The 23,135-nt window shown below is 33.8% G+C and overlaps 1 protein-coding gene across 1 annotated transcript; it reads right to left on the reverse strand.

Moving 5' to 3' along the window:
* Positions 1-102: 102 nt before the first annotated feature.
* Positions 103-22,587, reverse strand: Slc35b3 (solute carrier family 35 member B3). The gene is made up of 10 exons (XM_026384641.2): positions 22,503-22,587; positions 16,793-17,083; positions 14,733-14,854; positions 11,370-11,524; positions 9,790-9,897; positions 7,464-7,561; positions 5,217-5,309; positions 4,726-4,837; positions 2,659-2,728; positions 103-657 (listed from the first exon to the last, which is right to left on the reverse strand). The coding sequence occupies exons 1-10, from the start codon at positions 22,575-22,577 to the stop codon at positions 507-509; spliced, it is 1,275 nt and encodes a 424-aa protein (XP_026240426.1). The 5' UTR covers positions 22,578-22,587; the 3' UTR covers positions 103-506.
* Positions 22,588-23,135: the final 548 nt, after the last annotated feature.

Below are 23,135 nucleotides of genomic sequence, written 5' to 3' on the forward strand. Positions count from 1 at the left end.
ATTACTTTCACTTCTGTCTTTATAACAAAATTCTATTAACATATTCTTTTAAAAAATCATAAGATTATTTTATTTATAATGAATGTTATTCTCTCCAAACTTTAAATCATAAGTTACTCTTATAACAGAGAATCAATTTAAATACCACCAAAATGGAATGAAGACAAAACAATGTGCTATTACATATCAGTGTTTGGTATTCATAATGATATCCAAAAAGTCTTGTGTCATGGTCCATTTCCAGTGAACTTCTCAAGAAACTGCTAGGGAGTAGTCAGTCCTTCATGTAGACATTTTATTGCAAGGTGTGCTAGATGTGGTTCTTGATTGCATCAGAAGTCAGTCAAACAGGTGCTCTGAAGAACAGCTGATACCACAACACTATTCATATGCAATCATCCAGAAATGCAAAACATGCCTTCAGATCCTTTGGTTGTTTTTATCACAGTCCTTTTGGAAAGTTGATTGATTGTTCCCTTAAAATTCTAAACAGGACAAATCAGTACCTATACAGTTTGTGCCAACGTCCTTGACTTTCTTACAATCACTGACTTGTTTATCAGATCATACGGCGAGGGTAGTCTTATTTTATCCATATTTTTGCTGTAAACATTGAGAAATATGCCAAGGACAACTAATAAACCAGACCATACATACCTAAATGAAAGAAATAAGGAAAAAAGAATATTAAACTTCACAAGGTAATAATTTTTGCTAACAAAAGAATTTGATAATCAGTCTACAATATTTCTTCAATGAAATAAATTTTTTGGTATTAGACGCCTGTGATAACAGCATGAAAATACATAGTATTCTTATATCTGATTAGCTTGAATTCCATCTTTTATGATATAAAAAATACCAGGTATCATATGCAATGAGGTTCATCTGAACTTTGTGGATAATAGCATAGAGTACTACTGTCACCAAAGTATTAAGACTATGCTTAAAATACTGAGTATACAAATCTACTAAAGGCCATCTTGGGAATTCAACTCCACAGTACAACCAGCTATTCCAGTTGTACAGAATACAAAAGGATAAAAAGGGACATGTAAGCATAATTTAATTACTATAATGTACACCTAGCCCATGCAGAAAGGAAAATCAATTTATTATCAATTTAATAATCTGTTAAACACTGATGGAAACTTATTTTAGGTTACCTTTAAAGTTCTGTATCAAGTATTCATGATGCTATTTTCAAACAAATACCACTCAAAAAAGAGAACAGTAAGCAATTTCACAAAAAGCCACAAACTAAGTCAATAGGACACAACTTACAGAGTACTTCTCTACTTTAAATCCTTTGTGAAAAAGGCCATAAATATACAAGTAGTTTTTAAAAACACATACTGTAAATATGTATTTACTAATTTGTACCAGGGCATTAGGTAATCCCTTAATGTCAACAGTGTACACATTCATATAGGAAATAGGGTCACATTTGCACTGGGTTCTGTTTTGGCAATTTAAATGTACGAAATGACAAATTTGAAATAACAAATTATAAACATTTCTAAAACAGAAAAAGACACATCAATAAGAGGTCAAAATGAAAACAATTCCTTATAGAGCATAACAGGAAAAAAATCCCACATTAATTTACTGTAAAAACCACTACCAAAAAAAAAAAAAAAATCCAACCCATTCAATAAATGGGCTAAGAAGCTGACCAGACACTTCTTATAAGAAGATATACATTTAATTAACAAACATATGAAAAAAAAATGTTCAACATCTCTAGTAGTTAAAAAATGCAAATCAAAACTACCGTAAGATTTCATCTTACACCAGTCAGAATGGCAGTTATCAAGAATACAGACAATAAGTGTTAGAGAGGATGTGGGGGAAAGGGGATACTCATAAATTATTGGTGGGACTGCAAACTGGTGCTACCAATATGGAAAGCAGTATGGGGATTCCTTAGAAAACTTGGAATGGAACTACCATTTGACCCTGCTATCTCACTCCTCGGTCAATACTCAAAGGACTTAAAATCAGCATATTATAGTAACATAGCCATATCAATGTTTACAGCAGTCTCAATTCACAATAGCTAAACTGTGGAACCAAACTAGATGCCCTTCAATAGATGAATGATAAAGAAACTGTTCTACACAATAGAATATTACTCAATATTAAAAGAGAATAAAATTATTCTCTTTTAATTTGCAGTTAAATGGATGGAGTTGGAGAATATCATGCTTAGTGAAGTAAGCCAATCCCAAAAAACCAAAGGCCTAATGTTCTCTCTGATAAGTGGATGCCGATCCACAATGGTGAGAGGGGCATGGGAAAAATAGAGGAACTTTGGGCAAAGGGGAGGAAGAAATGGGGAGGAGGTATAGGGGCAGGAAACATGGTGGAATTACCGTAAGTGTATGACTGCACATATGGTGTGTTGCTACATCGTATACAACCAGAGAAATGAAAAGTTGTGCCACAATTGTGTACAATGAATCAAAACGCATTCTGCTGTCATATATACCTAATTAAAATAAATAAATTAAAAAATAAAATAAAACCTTTAGAGCGAAACAAAATTAATACATTTTCTGCAAAAAAGGTAAAAAAGTTGAAAATAAGGATATTTAAGAAGAAATGTGAAATGATATCTAAAAATAGAGAAATTTATTGCAATTAAAAAGTACTTACTGAAATGTGAATGGTTTAGCAAAGAATATAAAGGAAAGTACAATGGTCATTGCTTTTCTTCCTGTTGTCACTGTAGGAGTAAAAAATTGATTAGAAAGTGCCTCTTAGCATGGTAACATTTTGGAAGTCATCTGTATTCAACAAATATTTATAGCCAGCTACATGCCAGGATCTATGTGAGATGCCAAGAACAATGCAAAGCAAAAACCAAACAACCAGGCCCTATTCCTGCTATTGTGTTTATGGCTTTGTGGGGAAGCATGAATATTTAATACGGTGAAATGCTAAAGGACAGCTGTAGGAAGTGTGCAGTGGACGCTATGGTACTGTGCAGCCACACCATCCCTTAAAGACAGTTCAGTAGAATAGAACGGCTTTCTCTCCTAAGGAGGATGTGATTAGGTAGAGTGGGCTTCTTTGTTAAAAATAGAAAAGGACATAAAACTATTTTAAAAATGGTGATCTCTGGATAAGACTGAATAATTTTTACAATCCTCTTTACATGTCTGTATTAACTTTTCCCTGTCCTTCTAGGGGTTACAGCTGGAAGTGTGCCATAAGGCTGAAACCTTTCTCCCTTGTCCCAGGCAGAGGTAGGCACTGCACACATCTGCATTGCAGCCTTTCCTCCATGTTGCAGAGCCAGCTGCTGTCAGCCCATGTGCTGTAGTTTCTCCCCTTCCTCATCCTTGGATCCTCACACTCCACAGTCTGTTGGCACTCAATATTCAAGGCATGACTGAATGAACACCAAATGAAGAAACTTACGGCAACATGTGCCAGTGCTTTATTTCCAGGATCTATTTTTGGTAAAAGAACCTGTTTTTAGCTCATATAATTCTAGTCTCTCCTTCATGTAAGTGTGGTCATGTGATTAGGCTGTGGCTAGTTACACTTGAACTGAAGTAATGTTTCTAGAAATACAATTTTTAAAAGGATTTCCATAAAGAGATAGGTGTAGCTTTCATCTTCCCTTACTCCATCCCACTGCCTGGAGGGAGAATGAAGACGGCCCAGGAGATAGATGGAGACTGGATTATGGATAACCATGGAGTTACTACATGTGCTTGGGAGGCAGTACAGAATATGGTCAAGAGCACTGGCATGGAGCCAGATGGCCTTGGTTGGAACCTTGTCTCTAGATGAGTATCAGACAAGTCAACTTTCCTGTGCCTCAGTTTGCCCATTTTATGTTCCATAAAATGGAACAATAATAGAGCCTACTTTTTTAGGACTGTTGCAAAAATTAAAATAATTAATAGACATAAGATATCTAGAATGGTTTCTCAATATAATAAGGCTATGGTGTGTAGTAGGTATTATTTATGACCACCTCTGGATTTTACAGAACAGGAAAAAACAAAACAAAACTGCCTACACTGTTAAGATAAGGGCCACATTTCAGTTCTGGCAAATGACAAGCATATCCAGTTACTGACTCCCCTCACGTGACTAGACATTCCTCTAAAACAAGAAATACAAGCTTCCTTCCTCTAGAGTGCCAAGCAAAGTCCTGGCACTGAGCAGGTGCATAAGTATTATCAATGAAGAAAGAAAGACCTTGTTGTACTAGAAAAGATACAAATGAAAGGTTTAAAAGCTTGGTTTAAATTGAACCTATCATATTTGAAAGGCAAGGAAACTGGAATTTCAGTAATAAGTTAAAAGTGTATAAAGGTAATATTTTCTTTGAAGGTATTTGTCCCATTATATTTTTACAGCAAATTCTTTTAATGCATTTAAAAGTTACTATTTGGATAAGTGCATACATTTCTCTTTAAAATTTAGCCTTTAGGGCCTGGGGTGTAGCTTAATGGTAAGAGTGCTTGCCCTGCAGGTAAGACCATGGGTTTGATCCCCAGCACCACAAAAAAGAAAAAAAAATGTTTTAAATTTGAAAACAAGAAATTAAATTGAAATATCAATTGCTTTAGAATAATAATTTTAAGAAATTATTAAGTCAAATAATAAACTGGTGTAACAGAACAACTTTTTTGTCTTTTGGAAACATCATCAGAGAAAACATAAATGCTTACTTCATTATCTAAGCAAATAAATCCCTCCTACCTGTTACAGCAACAAGTGCACCAAAAATTTTAATCAAAGCCAGAACAAAAGAAATTCCAAAGTATCCAGTGAGGGAAAAAAGGAATGCATAACCATAGGTCTGAATTGGATTCTGCAACAAATAAAAAAGCCTATTAAAAAAATACAAAACCTGACATATTACAAATGAACTAAAACCACAGATTTTAATTAACTTCTTAAGCAATAATAAGCCACTCACAATGCAGTCAAGCAAACATTATTTAGTTTTCATTTAATGGAAAAATAATAATGAAATTAAAAATTCTCAACTTCTACATAATGAACTGCTTAAAAATTAACTAATAGGGTATAGCAAGGATAAATAAATTCAAATATCTATCATTTTATTTCTTATCTACAATACTATATTAGAGGAGTTATCAAATTATACCAACAATAGCCTTTTTAAATTAGGAGAATTAAGATTATAGAAAAAAATTTTTATTTAAAAAAATGAAATTAGTATTTACCTTTGAACAAAATGTTACTGCAGGGCTTAATCCACTAGTGCATGTCAATCCCAATAATATGTACACAAAACCAATTGAATATGAATATAAAACCTAGAATAGATAAAGTGGGAAAGAGCACTATCAAATCAAAATAGAAAATTGAGGGTTTTAAGTAGAGTTCAGTTAATTTATTTAAGTTTGCAAAACAACACCTTTGTAGCAGTATCATTCCCATTTGGCCCAACTCTCTGGAAATGATGGTTGATCCTAATGGATTATAAGTACACTACAAGTTATCTTATGTACCAAATAACAGCACTACAAATCCTTTCTTACACATGTACATAATTATTTCTTTTTTTTTTGCCTAGTTTAATTACTGAATACAAACCAGATTTAATATTAGCATTGTAAAAATATATACAATCAAAATGAAACCCTTAAAGTTACTTATAGAACATGAAAAGAACCCCAAACATTAAGTTTACAAGAGATATTAATATATATTGAAAATAAGCAGAACAAGGCATAATGTATTGCTTAATTTCCCTACTAACCATTTTATCTCTGTTTATTGCAGTCCTCATAAATAGTCTCAGGTACTGCTCCAAATGAATTCCTCCATAGATTTCTCACAACCAACATATGTTATAAGTGTTTTTTTTGTTTTTTTTTGTACTGGGGATTGAACCTAGGGATGCTTAACCACTGAACCACATCCTCAGGCCTTTTTTATATTTTATTAAACACATAGTCTTGCTAAGTTGCGGAGGCTGGCTTTGAACTCACAATCCTTCTGTCTCAGCCTCCCAAGCCACTGGGATTACAGGTGTGTCCATCATGCCTGGTTGCAACAGGTGTTTTTAGTCTATTGTTCCTCACTAATTTGCAAATGAAGTTATTAAAACTTAGAGATGTATTTTCCCAAATATGAGGTAGTAAAGTTAGGATATGAACTAAGGCTATCAGAGTTTAACATCTTAACCACTACATTTTATTAACTTTCTAACCACCTACAGTTCCATAATTCCCTCTTAGGACATCTTTTTCTTACTTAGAAAAAGTAGTTATAATGATCAAGAAAATTATTGATTAAGAATAAAGTTACTATATTACTAGGATGTACTTAAAGATGCACCAGTCTGTGCTGAGAAAGTAACAGCAAAGAATACTCCTCTATATCCTTAAGGATATATTCTGTCTATGAAGGTTGTTGGTTATAAGATTAATGTGCTCTCGCTCTCACTCTCTCTCTCTCTCTCTCCCTAGATATAAAACCATTTAGAAGATACATTGAAAGAAAAGAAAGTATTTACAATAACAGCAAAAGAAACACCTAACAATAACTTTAATAAGAACTGTGTTGAATTTATATGATGGAAATGTTAAGTTCTAATAGACATTAAAAAAAAAAACACTTGAATAAAAGAAAGTCATACCTTATTCTTGGACTGAAAGAATCAAGTGTACAGATGCCATTCTCCCTAAATTAATTTATAATTCAATGCCATACCAATCACAATACCAATGGGATTTCTAGTTTTTTTTGGGGGGGAGTATGGACACCCAAGAATTACTATTGGTAGTAATGTTCTGAAAAAGAAAAGGAACAATGCTGGCTAGTCCTAACAGATGGCAAATGTATGTATGGTAAAGCTGTTGTTATATGTACTGATGCAAAAATAAATTCAAGTGAAATCTATTGTACATTAGAATATGACATTATAAAGAAGGCATTTAAAATAAGCTGGAAAGTGGCCTTATTTGATAAATGTAACTGGAACAAAAGAGTAGTCATGAAAGAAAAATATTTTTAGAGTCTTGGACTGAATTAGGATTTAACAAAAAAAAGGAAATCATAATGCCAGACAACATGGTAAAATATTTAAAATCTTAAAGTTAGGAAAATTCCCAGCCAGAAGTCAAAGATAAATTGGACCATATAAAAATTATAAACTTTTACATGGAAAATAACACTAAATACAAAGCAGGGAATAAAATAAAATATAAAGGGTTCTATAAATGGATAAAAAAACTATAAATCAATGAGAAAAACATGATTAAATATACAGGCAGCTGTTAGTAGTGGTAGTGGTAGTTTTTCTTTTTACCTTCCTATAATGCCTGACTGATTACTTTAGGAAAACAGTGATAAATTAGTTTAAAAATGCAAGGCAAGTCCTTGATATTCTATTTCATAAAAATAAGCACATTACCATTTTTTAAATCTGTCTGACATGAAGGAAAAAGCACTTGAGTATTTACCATTTCAGAATTAGAAGCATTGTGCAGTTTCATAGCTTTCTCTTGAACATTTCCAATGACAGCATCTGCACACAGTGCCAGGGAAATAAGCATGACACCTTCAAGAAGGTAAAAGAAACAGTCTCCTTACTTAATCAAGTTCTAGCAGACGTTAAATAGACTAAAAAGCAAAGGCAGGTTTTCAATCACACCTGCTCTGTAAAGCTAAATATTGTTATCCACAATCAGATGCAATAAGCACACAGGTTGAAAATATTAAAACAAACAAAAGTCACACTAATGCTGTTATTATTGCATTTCAACATTAAATAAGAGTTTCACTCTCACTGTAGATTATATGTTTGAAAAAACTTACTGTATTAAGAAGTTCTAGCTTTATTATTTACTGCCTAATCATACATTTTTATATACTAAACTTGATGCTGAATGCTCTTTTACTGGTTTCAAATATTGAAAGACATGGGTTTTTGAGGATCTTCAAAGGAATTTCCTACCTCCTGAAAGGCTATTCAAAGATAATCCCCAAAATATTCCAAATAATGGCAATAACATGAAAACACTTCAATTGTATTCTAAGGGGAATATTTTAAAGAAAATTTTTATTTTAGCAAGTCTGGATGTTTATACTATTCCTTTCAAAGTTTTGTCTTTAATAGCCACTTTATCACATCTTCTTTAGGTAATACACTCTACAAAGATCAGAGAAGGGATAAACGCTCATCAATTATTCTTCATGAAATATGGCTGGGTTCTAATTCTCTTCAAAAATATGCAGCTGAAACTTAGGAGGGGCTAGCACCAGAGGTACAATGAGAAGTTATGGTGCCACAGGAGCCCCACCTCCCACTCCTTTACTGCATGTGGCTTCACACCCATTACTCCCTTATCTTAATACCCCTTCCCACTAGCTCTGTGTGAGGCAACTTATCATTATCTTGTTCTATGGGTGAAGCTTAAAGAGGTGTGGTAATTTACTCATGGTTGTTTATTTTTAAATAATTCAAAGAGAATTTGAATCTACAACTCTCATTGCAAATTATGTACCTTTTTCAACATTGCCTTTTCCTAAATAATAAAAAAAATCAATTCCTGCTGATTTCACAATCTTTAGAGTTTCTGATTTGTGAAAATTAAGCATTCCTTGAAAAATATAGACTATAACAAGGACAGCTGTAATTCACAGCATTCTCTTAAATGAGCAGTGAGTGCTTATAATCAAGTTTAAAGAGCAGACGAAGTAGGTCCTACCAGACTCTTGTGGGTGTTTTGAGAGGCAAAACTGTTTACATTGAAATCCATTCACTCAGCCTGGCCAGCCAGGGTATTGAGGAAAACTTGACAACTGGTAATATGTCTTGATTCTTAGGAAAATACATATTTTTTTCATTATGTGAAAGTTTACTATTTTTTCTCAGAAACAATTACACTTTATACTTGGTGATATTATTACTTTTTTGCTCTTCTCTGAGCTTCTTTGAAGACCTAGACACTTTAAATAGTCTGTCAAGTTAGGAGATGATACTAAATTAGTATTATTAGTAAAATTATTTCAATAATTTTAGTGCAGCACTGTATATACAATAAACCCCAATAATACCACAAAACAATTTATCTGAAAGGTAAACTAGAATAAGAACAGGATGCCCACACTTATTTTTTGTTCATATTTTTGCACATCCTATAAAAATTTTTCTGCTTTTGACAAATCTAACTTTAATTTGTAAAATTTTACACACTAAAGAGAAAACTTTTTGGTAGAAAATTTAAGCACTTTCAGGTAATACTCATATATACATTACATAGTTTAATATTAAAGTACAGCATATCTTTCCCCTTTAGCACAAAGGTTGACAATAAATGCACAAGTTTCAAAGTTTTTGTTTGTTTGTTTGTTTGTTTGATGGTGCTGGAGACTGAACCCAGGACTTCCTGTATGCTAAGTGCTCCACAACCTGAGTTACATCTTCAGTCCTCAGTTTTTTGTTTTTTGTTTTTGTTTTTAAGGAGTAGAAACAATGACTACTGTATTTCCCCTATTACTCATGTGCACAGTTATAATTCAGCAGGTAAAAAATTAATCTTAACCTACATCTGATCATCAAAGATTTTGACTGGGCAGCCTCATTATGTTGAAATAAAGGGTACTACAAAAACTTACATTTCCAGAGCTGTGATATTTTTTACTATAGCCTATAAAAGTCTAAAGGCCTTATGTTAGATATGTGAATCACAGATGTTATACCATCATTTAAAATCCTTGTGAAATTTTAGAAGTTCTTACTCTAAACCAAAATGCCTATAAAATTTAGAATTATAAATTCCTTACCTGTCAGATTGAAGTTAGGTGCAACTGTGCTGTCAGCAAGGGTAAACCAGATGAGGCCTAGGCTCATGCATAAGGCAGCAGAGACATCTGCAACATTATAACGCTTTCCTATACAAAACAAAGGTAAGCCCACCTCATTATGAGAATATTCATCAAGCCTAATGTTAGACCTATGTGCTTAACCCAATAGAACTGGGATCTATTTTTTAATATCCAATGTCCAAAATATGAAGAACACTTAGATCTAGGGATGAGACAGTCACAGAAGGGCTTCTGACGATTAAATGATCAATGGGCACAGCATGTCTTTAAGTTAGAAATGGAATCCTACATCATCTGTTACGATAGTGAATAAAATACACATGGTCATATATTGCTTAATGGCGAGGATATGTTCTGAGAAACCCATCTTTAGGTAATTACATTGCTGTGCAAATATCATAAAGTATACTTACACAGACTACGACAGTTATGATTTCCCTGGGCAATACTATCATATGTGACTACCTTCCTATGTGGCACACTGTTGACTGAAACATCTAATGTAGTACATGACTGTATATTGATGAACACTGACAAGAATAATGTGCATTTGAAAGTATTAAAAATTTTTTGTAGAAATGAGTGTTTTTAATGGATTTATATTAAAAGGCAAGATTTCCTTGTTTATAAATACCACGAGATATTCACATTTAATGAAATGAAACATAGTATAATTTTTTAAGGATTATAAGTAATATTATATGTGCCTCATCAGGTTAAGTGTGATTTGATTTTGTTTTTAAGCATAGAGTTGAATTTATTCAAATTAGAAAAAAAGAGACAGCTCCAGAAGGGTGGGAGGGGACCCAACAGGGACTGCCAAAGTGTGATTTTTTAATATGGATTGAAGTAAATTTTTCCCACATGAACCACTGCCCTATGATGATATGTCAAGTTGCTATAAAACACACTTTCATTGTATAAGGCTTATTGGGAAGGCGTTGAAGGAATAAAATAAAAATGTTGCTACATACGACATTTAGTGATACAGAAACAATTATTGAAACATGAATATTCCTCATGACAGCTAACAGGTAGAACACCTTGATATACTGTTAGTTGCTGTGGATCCTCTTCTCATATTTTCATGTTTTTTAAACTTAGCTGGGGCTCCAAGACATCAGTAAGTTAGCAGGGTTAGTAACCCATTCAGACTAAGCCTTATTTTAATATGACAATTACCCACTGTACAATGGTTGAGTGTGGGCTCTGAAGAGTAGAATAAAAGTATTGAGAAAAGGAACTTTCCAGGTACTTCTGAGCTAAATCTTTAATATGTGAATACAGTATTGCTAGAAATGCCTACATTTCAAAGTAAAATTCTTTTCTCTCAAGTCCAAATTATTGATTCCAGATGAGGTTTATCAGAGAAGTATCTATGTTTTTTATAATACCTTACTTTTATAAGATACCCTTATAACTGTTAGGATACCTAGATACTCACTAAAATATGATAGATGCTTAGTGTTTTCCTAATGCTAGATGCTATAACATGTCCTACTGGTTTCAAATAGTATGAAAATATATCATTACTATACCTTGAATAAAAACTCCTCCTAGCATAACAGGAATCAATTTGCAGCACTTGAAGATGACTTGGGTGGGATAATTCAGGTAGCCCAAGGAAGTGTTTGATAACCCCATAGTACCCACTGTTAGAAAAGCTATTATCATGTAGGTTTTTCCTGGTATTCTGTAAAAGACAATTTTTAAAACCTTCATTTTGGGGACCCAATTCATACTATTTTGTTTTTCGAATTTCTGGTTAATATTTCTGTAAATATGAGTAAAATTATCACTACTCTTAAAGTTGAAATACTTATATAAAAGAACACTGATAAAATAACAATTTGCTTTTATCATAACTAATCATAAATGAGGACTCTCAACTATGTAAAAAGTTAGAGATTCTTACTAAAGGTATAAACATTGATCAAAGGGTTTTAAACAGTATTTCTAGCTACAGTTAAAAACAATATTGACTAAATTTAGAAAAAGAAATTGCTTTAAAAAATATTAGCCTCTATAATGTAAAAGGCACCTAAAATAATTTCAACAAAAATTTAACTTCTAAACTGTTGTTCTGTTGTTTCCTAATGTTTCCATCTAGCATTAGGAAAAAATTATCTATCCATTCTGCTAGCATAAACCTAAGCAGAATTTCTTAGGGAAAAAAGTGCATGAGCTTTAAAATTCTAGACATGATTTTTATTATACTATCTTATAAATCAACTCTCTGTGTTCTATAAAATGTCACAACAATCTGACTCTCTGATCTCAAAATCTTTTAATTTTCGGCTCTATCTAAATTTCCTAAAGGAGATTTCTTATTAGCATCTTTAGAATTTCAAGTCATTATTGTGACCCTATGCTCACATTGACTAGATATTTAATGGTCTAAAATAATAATGTTGTAGACTGGTGTTAGAAACACAATGAGTCACTATTCACATAATTTGATGATGCTACATACTTAAGTGTAATTTCCCTTTTGAAATTTGTGATTATGTTTAAACAAAGGCAACAACAATCCCTCATATCTTTTATATGGTCAGACATAAGGTAAAATAATTAACTAGGAAAACTTAATTACAATTTATCACATCTACATTTCAATTTTGAGACCTTTCCCAGTTAAGTACTAATACAGTAATCAATATTTAAATCCACTAGAAATAACGTGATATGCTCCTATACAATAGAGTACCCCAAAACATTTTCACACTGTCCGTAAACTTCATTGTCCTAATCAGTGAAGATATATAGTGAGTTTCCCTGGTAATGATACAAATCAAATTCCCTCAGACACATCACAAAAACAGTGGTGGTGGCCAGAAAATTAAAGTTCAAGTCAAAAAATTTACAAGATTAGAAAAGCAGTATAGCACAGGTAGAAAGAAAAAGAGCCCCAAACCCAGGAGACGTGAAAATCTCAGCAAGTCTGTAGGTCTTTGTTTTCTCATACATAAAATAAGGAAGTTGGCTTTTTACCAAAAAGTTGGCTTTTTGCCTCTAGAATTCTCATTGCATTTTATTTAATACCTCAATTACTTACTTCTTTAGAAGTAGTGTCAAAACTATAACAAAAACCACAACAAAAACCTCTCAAAACTGATTTGACAGATCTCCTTTGTTAAAAAAAAATCAAAGTAATTAAAAATGGAATTAATCTTTGGTGAAAAATAATAAGTAGCATATATAGGGTGCTACAGTTTATGATTTGTGTTAACACACATTACCACATTTGATTCCCAATAAAAATTGAGAATTTCAGTGACTTCCCTGAGGTTCTGCCAGAGCTAATAAGCAACAGCACCAAAATGATTCCAAACCATGTTTTCTAACTTCAAATCCTGTTCTCTTTCCTATACACAGCTATTTACATAAATATAGGGGGGGGAATACAACCCTAAGCAAACAGTTTAGCTAATTAAAGGTTTAAAAAACAACTACTATAATATTAAGTATATTAAGTAATACATGACTGGGCATATTTTCATTGTATCTTCTTTAATGACAGTTTTTAAAATTTAAAAGGCCTCCGAAGGAAAAAGTTTCAATTCAAAATTACATTTAAGTCTGTAAATTCTTCTCCCAGATTCTTTCACTTACATTTAAATCAAATTATCTTTTAAAAACACATTATGGTCATATGGCTTAAAGGTTGAGATAAACATGGCCCACTCCCATCTCATCTAGGTAGCTAACGGGAGGTGTTTCCTTCTGATATCTGACAGGAGATACATCATCTTTGTGTAACTTTTCACTTAACAAATATGGCATTATTGTCTTTTTTTTACCTTAGAAGCAACTGGAGAACCAAGAGTTTGTAATAGGTAACAAATCTTCAGGTTTCCTTACATATTAGTCTTGATAGATATATTTCATTGCTTTTTATTCTATCATTTATGGCAATATGTTATGATTTCAGAGCATGAAAATAAGGAAGATGATATTCTCAGGCTCAAATATTTTTATTTTACTATAACAGTTTATTGGCAGTAAAGAGTTTCGCAGGCAAAAACTGGATATGTGAAGAAACTCGTGTCACATATTCTTCCAGGAAGAATCTTATGTCACAGAATTAAATACTTAAAATTGTACAGTTACCATCACACAAACTTCAAAATCATTTTTTTGTTAAAAAAAAGCTATGAAAAAATTTTCAATTAAAAAAAATTTTCACTTTACTGAAGGATTAAACATTTACATGAAAGAAGACAGAATGCCCATATTATAGTCTTTATTGTATTTGAACTGCACAACAGATATGTGAAATCAATATTAGGGTGTGATAATAAAGGAATGACCACTCTTCTTACATTTATCAAAATTTCACAAATTCCTAACTACCTTCTATTCATAATCAGAGACTGTTTCCATGCATGTTGTTAAATATGCCATAAATTTTTCATTTCTAGATGTTTGTTAATTTAAAAAATATTATCAAACCAGCCACTTAGATTTTAACAAAAAGTAATGAAGTATGTTTTTCTAATGTTTAAGAGTGAAAATCTTAGCTACTGGATGTTCCATGGCCATTTTAGTTGGATATATCCCACAAAACATTAACTTCACATTTTAAAAATCACTACAAAAACAGATATTTCACTCCATTACTTCCATGTCAGCTGCACCCTAAACCTTCCTGTAATTATACTTATTTTAGTGAACTTTATAAAAATATACATATTTCTGTTCAAAAAGATATATTTTACCATAAGTTGAGCATCCGTGTATAAAGAAAACATTATATTAAGCTGATTATACTGATAACAATTCATGATTAGATAACATTAATAGGAAATATACATTTCATGCATATTTAACAAGCTAAATTTTTTCTAAAAGAAGTCAACTAATACTAGTGAACTTAACTAACAAAAAACCAAGCTACATACCTTCTCCTTTTATCCTGAATAAGCTGAAGTTCTATTAGGCCAAATATGGAGTAAAATGCAAATTGCACTAAAGTAAGGTACCAGCCATAGGACTTAAAACCCTCCACTGAAAATATTAATTCCTGTCAAAAGACATATGGATACTGTTAAGTTCAAGTGGATAGACCAACTTACTCTTGTTAAATTCTCATAAAAACAACATTTTAAAAGAAATCAAGCCATAGTCTCCCACCCCATAGTAACTCAGAGAAGTGAGAAATTAGTTTTCCCCAAGAATTGACCCTACATACCCAAGTATGAAAATCATCAGAAAATACAAAGCAACATGATGTGCTGCTTTATTTAAGCAAATACACACCACAATTAAAAGTTGCCCAAAACAATGAAAGAGGTGACTGACTCAAGAACGTATAAAGAACAGATTTCACTAGAAGTCTATCATCTTAGGGCTATTCTACAGAAACATAGTTCAAATCAATAATATAATTTTTCAAAATTTTTGTGCCCCAGATTATGTACAACTTTTCCCTAAACACAGTATTATATCATAAAATCACATTTACATCATTTATTAGAAAGTCATTTTAACAAGTCATTAAGAGTTATTTTACTGAAATTATCTGGCTTAATTTTAAATGAATAAATCAAACTGCCTACCTTATGTGCAGGTGTGCATGTATATATATGTCACATTAGCAAACCTCAACCATTTTCCTTGAACTATTTCAATGCCTGATTAGACACAAGAGCTAAGAACAATGTCAATTTCACAAAGTAATGGAATTTGCAGTGGTTTTTCCAATTTAAAACTCTGCACTCACTGGTTATTAATGAAAATATTTAATCATTAATCAAATATGAAAAATGCATCTAATGAAATTGTAAGGTGAATTTTTAATTCATTTTCATTTGCTATAGGTACCTTTGGTGCCAAGCTATTTGTTAACAGTGGAATACTGAAGGATAAAAAAATTTCAACAAGAAATTCCAATCTCTGTTTTTAACTCTTATTCATAATGATATCTTAAGTTATACGATCTTCTAATATGAAATCAATTGTAAATATTTTTAGTTCATGTTTTGGTTTACATTAATATTCTTCATGGCAGTCTCTTAGCTAGCTAAATAAGTCAAAATTCTACCTTCTTTATTTACATTTATCTTTATAATTTATCTATATAAAACAATGAAAAAGTAATATTTTTGAAATCACTATTTATTAGTATTAATGTATGCCAGAAATACTGTTTTCAGAAAACATCATTCCTTTTCTTGAATTACAAAGCTTCTCTCACTTTATGGAGTTGTATTAAAAATCTAAATTGCTAAAGGATAAAAACATTCATTAATTAAATGGCCATTAATAACACTGATTCCCACTATAACATTTTTACTAGCTAGGATCCTCACTCATCCAGCCCATGTTTTTGAAAGTTAGAGATTTGCTGCTGACCAAATGTATAGAACTATCCTAAAATACAATGCAAATACAAAACAAACTATTAGTTAGAAGTGTTCTGTATAAACAAAAAATCACAGATAAGATTCTGGCAAAGTGGAATTAGAGAAAATACAAGTTAAAATGAGAAGTATTTGACTATTAAAAGATTAAAAGGACTTGTCTATTATAGAATTAAAATATCATGATCTATTTTTGTAAAAAGGACTTTTATCATTGAGCTCAAAGAATTGAGAATTGTGCTACAATTTTATTGGAAAATTATGTTCCCAGGTATCACATATATTTGAAATTTTCTTCTTTTTAAAAACTAACACACGGCTGCAAATATCTACATTTTGTTGAATATTTAAAAACATATTTTCATAATTTAAATTTTTCAAGATTATCATCTTCCCTCCTCCACTTAAAATAATTTACTCTGAAACTCTGTTTTCACTAACCCTTTCAAGAAGTCCATTTGTATTTATGAAAAATTCAAATTCATAAATCAACTGGTAAACTCTTAGTAAAAATATCACAGACAAAATTTTTAGTAAGTGCTAATACTGAAATTAACTGCTATAAATGATTAACATATTACAAACAAATAACTATTTACCTGCAAATATCCATAAATTAGGTAAAATACAAAAACTCCAGCAACACATATGAAAAACTGGGTAAGTTTGTTAAATTTGCTGAGATTTATGCCAAGTACTATAATGTCATCAATTGACTTAATGTGTGGTGACATTGTTTGGGTTTTGGATGGCACGGTGATAGAGATGTATTTTCTGGAGTTGTTAAACTTGAGGTCCATTGTTCTTATTTTGCTGCATTCAGGGCTTCCAGAGTTATCTCTGTGGGTTTGCTGTATTTCGTTTAATTCTTCTGTTTGCTGTGCCGAGTCCTAGAGAAGGAAATATGCAATTAAAGTAAAACATTTATATCATAAAGTATTGCTCCAAATACTAATCTAAACTATAAAACTGTGTAGATGAGGCTAATTCTGTAGATGTACTATCTTAACTTCTCAATTACAGCCTCTTAACAACCAAAACCACCACACCTAACTGCCAATTTATCGAGTATAAACTTGAGAGAGCAACTGCATCACTAAATTGGATATAGACCACACTCATTCCATAGCAACAAACCAAAAGCTAATCTGTTTTGTTAAAGAATTAAGCAGGAGGTTGGTTACGGTTTCATATCTAGTAAGTAGATAACTTTTAGAATCTACAATAGTGTAAGCATAACATTCAACATTAAAGTTAATCTTTACTTGGAGAACAGTAAAGAATAAGTGGTGTTCCTTTAAATACTAGAACAACTGTAAAATCTATTTGCCAGTAACATTTTAAAAGTCGCCCAACTGTAAGTTGCTTAAAAAGCTAATTTACCAGAGACTGTAGAATGAATAATATGTTTTAGTAATAACATTTCTTAGGCTAAAATATATATTTTTTCTTTTGGAGATCATTTTAATTTTAAAAATCTCCGGGGTGTAAAAGGCTGGAAAATATGTCATCTTTTGTCAGTCTTTGGGGAAAAAAAGTATGAGGCATCATGGAAGACTGTCAAATTTCTCTTTGGATTTCAATAAACTGAAACTTAAAATCCATGTAAAGGTTGAAGAGACTCAAGATTTAATGACAATTAAAGATTAGAGCACATTTATGAGGAAAAACCTTTTTTCTAGAAAAGACTATTATGATTCCAGTGAGAATGAACATTTATACACCAAAGGCTGAAGAGATAAGTATAATTTTGACAGTGAGCTTCACTTGGAAATCTTTTAATAGAAACTGTTGGTTTAAAATAGTAAGAATTAGTGTTGCCTGTATGATCATTCCCAATTTACTGATTCACAAAGATGAACTAGGCCCTAATTCAAATGAGGGCTGAGGCTCTGAATATAACTTGTAGCTAAGAACACTTCAGTCACCAAAACACTTTATTTTATACCGTCTGTGCTATGTTTTTAAACAGAGAATGTGCAGTTTTACAAAGTTTTGCTTTGTTTCTTTTTCTTTATTTTTTTCTTCCTTGTACTCTGTTCTTTTTTTCAATTATGTTTCAATCATTGTTCTCTCTCAATTAAGACTTTTTACACTGTCTTGTAGGATAACCTTGAAATGTGATTGTCTTTATAAACTGCTTTAAATTATTTTCTCTAATGAATCCTGCTTTTATATGTAATTATAATGCACCAAGTAAAAAAGTAAACAGATAAAAGAAAGACCAGTAAAATAAAGAAAGGGATTGGGGAAGGAAGGGAAATGAAATGGGAAGTACTGGGAAATGAAATGCAGCAAGATTTTTTAATGTGCAAATATAAATATATCACAATGAACCCCATTGTTATGTATAATTAAAATGTACTAATAAAAACATAATACAAATAAGTTATCTTCATTAAACATTTCATCAAACCTGTGCTTGAATAAAGAACAAAAAATTTTAACAACTATTTGCTATGTATTAAGCATGGGCAAAGAGCACCAGTTAAAAATATCTGGCAGAAGATAAGCTTCTAAGCTCCCTTTCTCTCACGTCTTTCAATAAAGCCTAAACCAATATTTCATTCTTAAAACATCATGGACTTTCAAATAATCTTGCCCTCTGGTCATGATGTCCTTTTACCTGGTCTCCTTTCTCTGGTCAGGTTTTGAAGTTCAACTTTAATGTCTCCTTCGTGATACCCTCCCTAACTCCCCCAGTTGGGAAGAGACAGATGAAAGAGAAGATTCATATTCTTGTAGTCTCTGCATCCAATAATTGGATAAAGCAAATAAACTGGTCCTTCCTCTTGATACTCTCAAACTTCAGTTTGTAATCGTCACCCTCTGTTTGAAACGGGCTATGGTGTTGGCAAGCTTTATTCTGTAAGCAAAAATCTTATAGAATTTGGAGAAACACATGTATAGAATAAAGCTTATATAAAATCTCATTCCTGCTTTTGTTCATATCAAAATACTTCTCCAGAAGGTAAACTTCTCTCAAAGTCACCTTCTTCTGTGATGAATGTAATTTAGCAAAATGCCAAGCATATGAATACAATTCTAACTAATACTTCAAGAAAGCAGTATAGCATTGTGCTTTAATTTAGACAGATCTGAATTCAAGATTGGGTTTTGCTATGTATTAGCTAGGGAGTCTTGGGCAAATTATTTAACCTTTCTGAGCTTTAAGTTCTTACCTCTAAGAAGGGAATAGGGCGGGAAAAGTGTTAAAAATATGGTTACCATAGGATTTTTGCCGTGACCATATGAAATAAATGTAAAAGTCTTCAGTACATGGTATGACAGTACATGTATGTTAGTGATTGTTGTGGTTTAGATGTGGTATCCCCCAATAGTTCATGAGACAATGTGAAGTTTGGAGGAGAAATGATCGAATCATCTTAATCTAATCAGATGATTAATCCATGATGGGATTAACTGGACATTAACTGGAGGCAGGTGGGGTGTGGCTGGACCAAGTGGTTTCTTGGGGGCAAAGCTATGGAGTATATATTTTGTTCTTGAGAGTGGAATCTCAGCTTCCTGATGTTAACTGTTTCCCTCTGCCACACACTTCCACCATGATGTTCTCCTCACCTTGAGCCAAGGAATGGAGCCAGCCAGAATACTATGGATGAAGAGCTCTGAAACCAGGATCCCTAAACAAACCTTTTCTCCCCTACAATTGTTCTGGTTGGATGCTTTTAGTCACAGCAGCAAAAAGGCCGACTAAAACAGTGATAATTATTCAACTACTTAGAAATACCATTGGTGTGGTCTCTTGTGCTGAAGCTGATTCACTCTTTGATGTGCAACTGGAAATATGGATCTGTATTTCTTACCCAGACCTCTCTCCAAATGCTTCTTTGATATCTCAGTGAAATTCTACTGTCACCATATATTAAATATGGCCTAATATGAACTTATTTTCCCCTGAAAACAAATCTTTTCTTCTTCCTATATTCCCAATATCATGTAATGTTACTTAGCATGAAACATAAACTCAAAAGTCCAGGAGTTACCTTAAGATTCTTTCCTATTCCTCACATTTACACCCTGCAAAGATTCCTATTGACTCTACAACCACAAGTATATCTAAAATATTTGACGTTATCATCAAATAGCCATTTTCTCCAGATTAGATTGTGTATAATCTCCTCATCTTTCACACTGATGAACACAAAATTTGGCCATGCTGCAACTTTGATTAAGACCTTGTACATTAAAAACTAATTGCTGTTCTAGATCTTTACAGCATGGTTTATGTACATGTAATATGTAAACATAATTTACAAATGTCTAAATTATAATGGCATGACTTTTGTGTGTGCTTTTCCTTCAAAAATATGAGTTCCTTAAGAGATGATGTTGCTTTCACAGGCTGTTCAAGCATATAATAAAAATATCAGATATTAAATGAAGGACTCTCTTGCACTTTAGTAACCATCACTGAATCAACAGTATTCTGCTGCATTCCATCATTTTAGCTCTCCCAACATATTTCTTTACAACCTCAGAACTGCAGATCTTGGCCACATATGCAGTTAAATTCCGCCAGCACTATCCTTTCTAAGCATGAACAAAAATACAAAGCACCTGAAATGAACATGAAAATAAGTTTCTTTCCCTTTCTTGCTTGATGCATCAGTACCACCAAACCTACCCTTTAAATGCTTTGCCTTTAGAATGTAGTTTTGTGTTATTAATCTGCACACTGCTGAGCAGAATGCATGACCAATGAAGGCCTCTTTCAGCATGATTTATATACATGTAATGATGCCCAAGGTTTGCCATTTCCCTTCCATTTAAAACATTAAGGACTGATATAAACTAACCTCTAAAGAAATTGAGCCTGTCTTTGTGAAACAGGAATTAAAAATAGTTTTCAAATTAAACAAACAATATTTGGCTTTGCCTTAGAACTTCACAATAACCCATGAAACTAAAATAGAAAACCACAAGTGTGAATCACTGCCTGAGTTCTCTTCCTAAACTCAAAATAGATATCTACCTTTAGTTCCTTGAAGGTACAAATAACAGCTAAAAGGGAATTAAAAGGTAGCATCTCTAGTACATATTGGATATTTCAAAATTATAAAGTGATAGTGTTGACTTATAATGACCTAAGGAAATCAAAGTCAGTTATTTCTTAATCTCTCTTTTCTAATCTGAAAGACTCCCCCACTACAAAAAAAAAAAAGAAAGAAAGAAAATTTTTAAAAAAGGAGGTGGGGTGGGATAGCACGTAAGGAAAAATCTGTCATTACTATGCAAGTAACCTGAGAAACATGACTCCGTATTTTGCCACACTTAATGTTAGAAATAAAAGTGTAATTTTCCCTTGATTAACTGCACTGTATATCAACCACGGCCTATGGAGTACCAAAAAACAAAATAAGATTCTGTCTCATTTCTTTTTACACACTTCATTATACAATCTGTTACTCCCCCCCCCAAGGGAAAATGCTAAAATTAGGATTTTATGTATTAAGTACAAATAATACTACCTAAATTATATTCAAATGGTAATTGCATCCTCTTCCAAGTTTCAAACTGTCACAACCATTGTTTTTCAAAATCCGTTGGATTTTCTAGATACAGGGAAACCTACTACTGCATAAGAAATGCAGATGCCCGATATCTTAAAAAATTCTGTGAGTGCACCAAATGATTCCCCCTTCTGCTTTCAACATTCCTTTGAAAGAAAAACAGACGAGGTAGCAAATCAGTTGCAAAGACTGGAGGAACTTGCAGAACTCCTAGTGACATAAACTCAATAGCAAGGCAAGAACAGTCAGTCACCTTCCAGGGAAAGGGAAATGGGCATCAGAGAACCGTGGAGTCCCCTCAAAACATGGAACCCGGAAGTGATTCTTAAGTGCAAATGGTCCTGGGGAAAAGCAGGAGCCTCACAGTCCTGCAGAGGCCCAAAGGTGCACAGCCTGGAGAGCCCTGGGGCTGGCCTCCTCCCAGGGAGTCCACGGTGGCCTGAAGGCGTTCTCGCCGGCCCCTAGTGAGTAACGGGTGTGGGAGAAACAGGTGCTCCTCCCTGGAAACCGTGCCCGGAGGTGTCGGCTCCTTTTTAAAGAGGAAGTCGCCCGCTCCTGCCATCCCGACCTCACCCGCTCCTAGAAAGCTCCTTCAGCGAGGGGGACACCCGCAATGTCTAAGGTCTTTGAGGGATAGAGATTCTGGGTCCCTAACACCAGAAGGGCGCCGGGGGCACGCCCACCCCCAAACCGGCTCGTCACCTGGGTGACCTTAGCCCGGACGGCGCCTCGGCCAGACGAAACGTCGCCCCCTCCCCAAGTTGGTCGCCATCACCTCCTCTTCCTCCGCTTCCTCTCCTACTTCTGGACTTTCCACAGCCGCTGCCGCCTCCCCGGAAGGCGCTCTCATCACCGGCACCCACGCGCCACTTCCGCTTACGTGTCTCTGCGCGCGTGCGCAGGAGCGCGACCCCGCCCCCTCCAGGCCTGGGGCCGACGTCGACGCGCGCGCCGTCGCCTCCAGCGCTGGCTCTGAGTGTTTCGGAGCGTGGGAGTCGCTCAGCCGTGGAGGGCCGGCCCGTGAGAGGACGGCGCTGTAGCAGGTCCACTGAGAACACTATCAGTGTCCCGCGTGTTTCTGGCCTCCGGGCCCGGGTATCGCCGGTGTGCTCAGGCCTCTGGGTGCCCTCTGGGGAGGCCACTTCCGCGTAGGCGGCCCTGGACTGAAATTTGAGAAGGCGGCCACGTGGAGGATGTTGGACCCGGATTTAAAGATCCCTGGGTTCTCCTCCCCGCACCGGGCTCAGGGAGGTGATGCGGCGATGCGGCGGTGCAGCGCCTGGGACGCACCTGCCTTTTCGATGGGGTGGGTGGAGGGAAACTTGATTTCTGATCTTGTGATTCAGCTTGTAGCTACAGCCACGGAGTTTCTCTGGGACCAGTCAAACTCGCTACTGTTTTGATTGCT

Source organism: Urocitellus parryii, chromosome 8 (genome assembly GCF_045843805.1).
Source record: "Urocitellus parryii isolate mUroPar1 chromosome 8, mUroPar1.hap1, whole genome shotgun sequence".
NCBI lineage: Eukaryota > Metazoa > Chordata > Mammalia > Rodentia > Sciuridae > Urocitellus > Urocitellus parryii.